We start from the raw sequence: 8,810 nt of genomic DNA on the forward strand, positions 1-8,810 counted from the left end.
TAAAATTTTATGATGTGATTTTTGTGTTTTGTATTTTAGTATGATATTTTATATCAATAAGGGTATTTTTATTTTAATGACCAAAACACCGGAATTTCAAACCGCATATTTTACTGTTTTTGACAATAAAGATTGAATTGAATTGAAACAATAGTATATCCCATTACTTAGGCCTACCTGTTACCTGATAATTCGAAAAAAAAGCGAATATATACCTTGGATGGAGATCAAACAAACCCATCTAACTACAGGCCAATTTCAGTATACTTGATAAATTATATGATGTTTGTATTAGATCAGACGAGATCGCTGCTACATGAAAATGTAAATACGCCGTTTAACATTATCAAGAGAGAGATTAATTAAATTGTTCTTAGCTAACAAACTGAATATGATTAATTATTATTAATTAAATATTATTATTATCAATTATTAATTAGTTTAAAGAATATGATTGGTTTGTTTAAGTAACACTTGTTGGTACGTTTTTCATGTTTATGTATAAGCGCATAGAGGTCTCCATAATATGCACGAAAGTCGAACATTAACATTATTATTGTGTTAAAGAAAAAATATATCATTTTCAGGGGTAAAAATAAACCAATCTACTACATTGGTAACAATGTGTTAATTATGAACAATAATACTTGATAAATTCGTAACTCTCAAACACCATGTAATTATATAGCCAACAAAATCTCTAATATGATTGGTTTTTACCGTACAACATTTTATTAACTATATACAATTCGTTAATTCTCTCAGTTATATATTATTGACGTCTATGGGGTCACTGACTCCAACAATATGAACCGTGTTCTTATTTCACAAAAAAAAAATAAAAAATAAAAATAAAAAAAACCTTAAGAAGTGTATGCAACAACCATTCAACATCCATCTTTGCCGTTATTCATTAAAACAAATTCTCTCACAGTGAATGGTATTTATAAGAACATCTCAATATTTATGTATAAATACTATACCGTACAGGACAAGTTTCAGTGTCCCCTTTTCAGACTTTTTATATAGATATGGTACAAGAAATAAAGATAATTTGTGTATAGCAAAAAATAAACACAGATCATGAGACAAAGGGGCTTAACATAGGGCCTAAAATATGGAACGCACGATTTTAATAAAGAATTAAGACTTAGTACGGTATCAGAATATCTATATTCAAAAGAAAATTAATTAACCATTATTATGAAAACTATAAGTATAATGTTAACCTATGTACGAATGATTGTGTTATATGAAATAATAACTTATTTACAGGATTCGTAATGGCTTTATTTGATTGTTATTATATTTATTTATTTATTTTTATTACAGTAGTTAAATATATTTATAATAAAAGTGCGCCCGTTATAAAGCTCGCTTACTGTGGCGACCTCTTTTCCACTATATTTGAATGTCCTGCTACATTTTCTCTGTATACTTATTTTTGTGTTGATGTAGAAATAAACTTTTTATTGAATTGAATTGAGAAAAAATGAACTGAATAAAAAAGAGAGCTCAGCTCAAGTTGATATATGACAACCAATTATGGTTCAGGCCAAAATTCTCAACGTCGCCAGCCCTAATAAATATAACAGAGATACCACAAGGTAGTATACTAGTAGGCCTACCACTGATATTTATAACCGTTTTTGCCTTAATAACGACTTGCCAAATCACGTTGAACAAGTAAAAAACAATTTGTACAGAGACGATATTGCGTTAAGGTATATTATGCGCCAAACGATATTGATGGTATTGATACATGTTAGGAATTGGTTGGCAAAAACATAAGTTAAGTCTAAATGTAAAGAAACTGTATGACTATTGGAACCCCCCCCCCCAAAAAAAAAAAACCAGATAAATTAACATAAGATTTATTACAATTTTACTTGAATTTAACTTCAGGCTAGTACGATAGTGTTACGCATTATTGTGATGTAGTATGTTGACCTGTTTTAACTCTAAGTTAATTAAGTAAGTTTGATAAGAAGAACAACTCTTAAGTTTCAGGACAGCTCCACTGGCACCACACCACTGATTCAGACCCAGAATCTTAACAACTACAACCACTTAATAAAATCCATAGACGTTAGCTACTGCCACTGCATCACCAGCTATAGGCCCCTAAACCACATTGTCACACTATATTTTATAAGGATGATTGAATAAATGAATAATTCATGAGTTTTTGCTTCGCCATCCTACGGAAAACAAGATTGCGTGCTGTTTTAATATAATATTGAAACAATCTATTTCTGTGACAAATATAAATACAAAAGGCAAATTATTCCACAATTAAAAATCTTTTTCTGTGACAAACCTAAAATGTAAATACAAAAAGCAAATTATTCTACAATACTCTCAATTAAAAATCTAATAAATGATAGCAATTTATTATAATGCTCTCTAATTAATAATTATGAGTTCACCATAACTATTATTTGTTTTTTTAGTTAGTTATTTTTTACTTCTGTTCATTTGCGTATGTAATTTTCAAGGGGCAGTTTAGACAAGCACAGCTTTTTAACTGTTCATTGTCCACTTTACAATACTTTATTTTATGTGGATGAATGTTATATTGAATTGAATTTGTGTGGATGAATAAATGTTATTTTTAATTGAATTGATAAAATATGAATACTTGTTATCTGAATCGAAGTCGTTTTTTTAGTACGAAGTAGTATCAACATAAAAGCATCGCCGATGTCGCTTTCAGACCGATAGGGCCTACAAGAAATACGGATCAATCAATATAACATTATTTATCATCTACTATATTTACTTTCATATTTTTATTATGCTTTTGTTAATTTTGTATGAGGAGCAATAAACTATCTTCACCTAAATCTGAATTGGAGGCTAACATTTCGAATTTTCTCAAAATAATTTTAAAAAAGAAAATTAAACTAACCTAGGCAACAAACGCCAATTCAAAATAAAATTGTGACAATATTTTTAAGAAAACATTATTTTTTTTTTTATATCAATATATTTTTTCTTAATTTTGAGGAGGGGGTACGGCTGCCTCCCGCCCTTCCCATTGGACACGCCGCTGACTTTACAAACAGTACGTATTATTGTTTTACAAGAATTGTTTTTGTTGTATTGCCTTCTGCCGCCCTCTAGTATTGCGTATAGCGCCCTCTATAAAGTGTGCACTTTCTATAAAGATGTCTGCGCCCATAGATAAAAATCCGTCTTTTTAGTTAACGGGGTAGGCCTATGGTAGTACATTTTTCTCTCAAGTTCACAAACAACATTTCAGTTCTGTCATTTATACCTTATTTTATGTGTGACACCGGCAAATGCACATTCACATCCTATAGCTAATTAAGGCTAAAAGGGCTAGGCCTAGAAAGGCCCTTTTCCCTAGCTAGGTAGGCTAGGCTAGGCCGGCGCTAGGTCTAGACTAGTTTGTACTAGGCTAGGCCGCCGCCTACTGGGCCAAGGCTAGTAGCATGCTAGGCGAGACAGCACACACAAGCCTAAGTATCTTTATTTTATGTAGGTCCTAGCATACTGTAAAGTTTTCAATTACTCGGAGCATACCTAAAAAAAAACAGCTCAAATTTGCGCAGAAATCGAAATACTGAATTATTACATCGTTTGTAGATTAGATCAGAGTCTTATAAAATCTGCGCAGGAAATCAGCCCTTATTTTCCGAAATGCAGATGGATTTCCTGCACAGGCCTTACCATACAGTCTGAGGGCCCTGGAGGTTTCCAGAATTAACCAAAAGATGATACAAGATACTAAAAAAGACACGGCAAGACAAATCGTACTTTAATTGTATAAAATACACTACTGAATGGTACAAAAGTATGCAAAACATTTACCGTAATGGTCCTTAATAGGGCTGCTTGTTTATCGTGTTGCGGTGGCAAATGCATTTAATGATAACGATCAAATTTATGCATAAATGGGAGTATTTTGCGGGGGACCTGTAAAATCAGTTAAATCGTGTGAAAATTACATTCGATCTGGAGATCTTGAGATTTGTTTAAATATTGGGGGACATCCGATAGGTTCAGGTGAGTTGGCAGGTCTGCTCTGTTGTCCACCAGAAAATGGTGGGCCTCCTGCCAGATAGCTTCATACCCCTCCCCTTATATATCGTAGAGCAACCACTGGCTAAAATTCACAATTAATAATTATTCCTGGCTGCAGGTCTCTGAAGATTTCTGTAATGAAGCATTTTGTAGTTGTAGCATCCCGTAACATGCTCCTCGCTCGTAATTCAGTCATTGGCTTGCGCCATGCATCATCCTCAGCGGGGCTCAGCACCGAGCAACTCATAGACCGCATCATTCGTGTTGACCATGCAGGGGAGCTTGGAGCTGATCGGATATATGCTGGACAGATGGCTGTCCTTGGTAAAACTGATGTTGGTCCAGTTATACAAGTAAGAGTTCTGAATAGTGGAATTGATCTGTTGATAGTATATAAAAATTGTTATGGTTAATGAAAAATTAAACTGTTTATTAATTATTAACTCTATTAAAATATTGAACTGCTTAATTAAAAAAATCAAATAAGTTAAAAGTGCAGTAGTGGTAGCCGTGTTAGTCTTTAAAAAAAATTAAACAAGTAATGAAGAGGCAGCACTCTCAGACTAACTTTAAAGATGTAATTTTATTGAACACGAGCAAAATTACATCTTTAGCCTGAGAGTGCTGCCTCTTCATGACCTGTTCAAGTAAGTTAGTAATCTTTTAATCAGACACAGATCACAACAAATCAGCATTTGCTAATTTGTTTGTTTTTCCCAGAGACCAAAGCGCTGTACAAAAATAGATACAATGTATCTACTGTATTACACAATTCAAAGCACATAAAGAATAAGAAATTTACACATTCAAAAAATTACAAAAGCATACAAAATTGCGCAAAGAAAAGATTACAAAGTGAATTTACTACAAAGTTGATTACTATCCAAATTAAATTTCTGTACCTGGATGGACATATTACATGAGGTTGCTATCCCAAAACTAGTACTGTATATGGTCTTTAATTGTAAAACTGAGTAATTAGCATAAAGCTATGTCTACACTATCAAATTTTGTGTGACAAAAAAGTGTGATATGCCCATATATGGTCATGATGACATCACACCATGACCATATATAGGCATAGCATTACTATATATGGGCTTGTCACATTTTTTTGTCAAAGTAAATTTGATAGTGTGGATAGAGCTTAAGAATGTGGCAGTATTGTATACTTTGTTGCAGAAAAGCTTTAGTACTTTTACTCATAACTAAATTACCCATCATTTTAAAGCTTATAATGTTGAGATGAAAAATATATTAAAAAGTCAGTTTTCATCTTTTGGTCACTGGTGCTGTTTTGGGACGGCAAGTCTCATATAGGAACTGCACACTTTATAGTTGTTGTAGTTGAAAAATTGAAATCTAAAAACTTAAATATGTAATTTCAATCCCTCACTGTGCATTTCGCTTGTGTCCTTGAGCAAGGCACTTTATCTGCATTGCTTGTCTCCACCCAGGAGTAAATGGGTGCCTGGTGGGGTTGCCTGCTACACTTAAGCATGTAGACCCAATGACCAGGGAAAACAAAGCGCTTTGTAACCTAAAGGAATAGGCACTATATACTGTAAATACTAAAACAAAATAACAACAAATTAATCAATTAAAATATGAAATTTTGTTTATTGGTTGATCTAGTTATTAACAAAATTAAAAATGATCCTTTGAATTTATATATCTATTATATCTGCATTTTAGGAGATGTGGGATCAGGAGAAGGAGCATTTAGCTACTTTTGAAAAACTTATACCAGAGAATCGAGTCAGGCCAACAGCTCTCCTGCCATTTTGGAATGTTGCTGGGTTTGCTTTAGGTAAGATGAGAAAGCAATATTCAACACTAATTATAAACCAATTATGAAGACGAGCTACCAGGCCTGCATAAAAAATAGCTCTTCTCTCATGGTTGCCAGACACTGTGAGAAAAATCATATGTGTACTATAATTGTGAAGGTGTCCCAAATTAGAAGAAGTCATTTAATTTTGTTTTGCTGTTTATAGGTGATACCAGGGAACAGTTAAATTTTGGTGATATTAATTAACACAGACTTAACCATGTGATAAATGACAATAAAGCCATAGTACAGTAGTAAAACATGCAGATTTAATTAATTTGCGGGGTATGGGTTATTTTCTGATACATTCTTGTCAGGTTGCAGAAGTCTCCTGCCCCATTTCCTTCACTGCTTGTGTGCTGTTTTCCTAAACTATGTCTGCTGCCTTCTAGAGGCTATAAACATAGAATATAATACTGTATTTATGTTTCTTACAAACTTTTTCAATGATAACTGATAGTTTTATTTAAATTTAAATACATTCATTTTACTCAGGAGCTGGGTCTGCACTTCTAGGCAAAGAGGGTGCTATGGCTTGTACTGTAGCGGTGGAATCCGTGATTGGTGAACATTACAATGAGTAAGTAGTTGCGGTGCCAGCCTTTCATTTCCAAAGTTCAGAGCTTACATCCTACTCCAACTGACCTCTACTCGCTAAATATTTTAACAAAATGCTAAAATTATTTAATAGAACAAGAGTCATAAGAGATACAGGAATAATTAGAGAACGTATAATAAAAGAATGAAATGGTTGAACATGTGTTTATTTAAATTTTATTTGATAGAAACATGTGACATGCCTAAATATGGTGACATAAAGACCATATATAGGCACATCATGACTATATATGAAATTTGATAGTGTGGACAGGGCTCTAGGCAAACTAGAGCAAACAAATCATGTCAGTCCATTGCTCTACTTTACCGAGTCTGACAAACAAAAATCTGATATGCCTGAATTAAAAATTGTTTTCCAGTCAAATAAGACAATTGTTAGAAGATGACCCCAAGAAGCATGAGGAACTGTTAGAGATTTTGAAGAAGTTTCGTGACGATGAGATGCATCACCATGACACTGGACTTGCCAATGATGCAGAGAAGGTGGGTGAAGTTTGCTGGTGTTGTTACTTATTTCAAAGCCAGAATCTTGTATATTTTTGTACTTTATTTTCAGTCTTAGTTGCATCATAGAATATTAAAAATGTTTATTATTCTCACGACTTAAAGACTGCTCCCAATGATAAATCACACTGGGTTGCGTTGGTACGACACATTTATGGGGTGGTTGCTGCCAAGGTATTTTACACCTATATAATAAATATTAAATACTGTACATTAAAAAATAATGTTGTGTATCATGAGTAGAAATTATCATTGTGGTTACCCGTCTCATTAACAATTATTACCTGATGTTTGATTTATTAACGGATTATTAGCTATAACATATTCATTTATGAGGCATTATAGTTCATGCAATTCATCATGTTTTGTAACATTTTACCTTTTATTGCAGGCTCCGTTTTACTCAGGATTAACTGAAGTTATAAAGGTCGGCTGCAGGGCAGCTGTATGGGTGGCTGAACGGGTGTAGAAGATAATTATGGAAATGGTTTTTGATGGCGTAGGTTACGTGCAGCATTCATTCAGACAATCAGCAGCAACCTCTGTATCGACGGGCTCCAATCAAATGATAGAAAGCCCTGGATGTTTATATTTTACTTTCAACTCATGATAATTATTTTGGGTTTTTTTTCATTAGTTTTTTATATTTGTATTATGTAATTTTATTCCTTTGACAACTAAGAGCCTCTAGTACAGCAATACTGAATTGTATCAGTATTATTTGTGAGTATAAGTAAATTTTGCATTTCGTCTTACTTTTGTCAGGTTTTCCAGATATCATTAGTTGTGTCGTGTTATTTTACTCGTATTCTCATCACAGTGACAACATTGATATATTAATGACATGACTGTTGGTGGACAGAACTAATATTATTGTTTGAAAATTCCAATACATGAACAAAAACAAGTTATTTATATATTGATGATAACGTGTAAAAAGATCATTCTGATATGTTAAGCCTTTAGTCTACAAACTCACAATAAATTACAAGTGTAGTATTGTGTGTGTAGCATTGGGGATGAGCTGCACACAATATATTCAAAATCGTAGGCTATAATTATATTACTGTGTAAATAAAATAAACTTTTGAACTACTGTACAGTAATCCTCGGTGTGCTATTTTGTATGTTTATTTATGCTTATATAGTGAATTATAGCTAGAGCCTCAATGCGCTCAATAGAAAATGAAATACTATAAAACTTCAAATAGAAGCCAAATGGGCTTAATCTCGAGAAGAAGCCCATCTTGTCCTAAAAAAAAAGCCCAGGTCTTCTATTCAAGGTTTTACGGTATGTTAAGACAAGACCTCTGCCAGAGTAATTATGCCTAGTGCTCTGTGATATTACGAATTCAAGGTGAAAACTGCCCAATAAAGAGTAATAAATTTTACAATGGTGGGTTGCAGTTCCCCTATCAGGTATCGAATCTGAGGGGTGGGCGGGGGGAAGTAAACCAGTTTCATTTACTTGTCATTACTGGCAAAATATTTCGCTTTAGGGGTAGGCGTATAAATTACTTCCTACAAGTATAAGCACCACCTCAGCAAGTTATCTGTGAACAGTATTATTATAAAACATTGCTTCGTTTTTTAATTTTTTGGTGTATTTCCTGGTACTCATTAATGGGTCATCAACAAACTCATCAGTCATAAAGTAGAAAGCAAGCATCATTCTCATCTGAAATTAACAATGAGCAACAGAGATCTAATCTACAGTATCTGTTATTCATTTTTATGTGGCCTAAAATTGCTTAGCTACTTAAGTGTCATCATGAGGCTTAGTTCATTAAGCATAAAATTGAGGGAG

The 8,810-nt window shown here is 33.2% G+C and overlaps 1 protein-coding gene across 2 annotated transcripts; it reads left to right on the plus strand.

Moving 5' to 3' along the window:
- Positions 1 to 3,120: 3,120 nt before the first annotated feature.
- On the plus strand, positions 3,121 to 7,603 carry LOC117118087 (5-demethoxyubiquinone hydroxylase, mitochondrial-like). Of its 2 annotated transcripts, none has more exons than XM_033262583.1 (6): positions 3,121 to 3,214; positions 4,169 to 4,403; positions 5,746 to 5,860; positions 6,377 to 6,461; positions 6,859 to 6,982; positions 7,395 to 7,603. In XM_033262583.1, exons 2-6 carry the CDS (start codon positions 4,188 to 4,190, stop codon positions 7,470 to 7,472), a joined length of 618 nt encoding a protein of 205 aa, XP_033118474.1. In that variant the 5' UTR covers positions 3,121 to 3,214; positions 4,169 to 4,187; the 3' UTR covers positions 7,473 to 7,603. The 2 variants fall into 2 exon arrangements, with proteins under 2 accessions (XP_033118474.1, XP_033118475.1); XM_033262584.1 differs by having other exon boundaries at positions 3,156 to 3,225.
- Positions 7,604 to 8,810: the final 1,207 nt, after the last annotated feature.

This window comes from Anneissia japonica, unplaced genomic scaffold (assembly GCF_011630105.1).
Source record: "Anneissia japonica isolate Jap-2015-1 unplaced genomic scaffold, ASM1163010v1 scaffold287634_len692169_cov176, whole genome shotgun sequence".
NCBI classification, from domain to species: domain Eukaryota; kingdom Metazoa; phylum Echinodermata; class Crinoidea; order Comatulida; family Comatulidae; genus Anneissia; species Anneissia japonica.

Excerpts from the sequence above, each read along its gene's own strand:
- LOC117118087 (XM_033262583.1), top strand. The coding sequence starts at position 4,188 with ATGAAGCATTTTGTAGTTGTAGCATCCCGTAACATGCTCCTCGCTCGT. Across the intron at positions 5,861-6,376 it reads TGTTGCTGGGTTTGCTTTAG|GAGCTGGGTCTGCACTTCTA; the intron begins GTAAGATGAGAA and ends CATTTTACTCAG. Across the intron at positions 6,462-6,858 it reads ATTGGTGAACATTACAATGA|TCAAATAAGACAATTGTTAG; the intron begins GTAAGTAGTTGC and ends ATTGTTTTCCAG.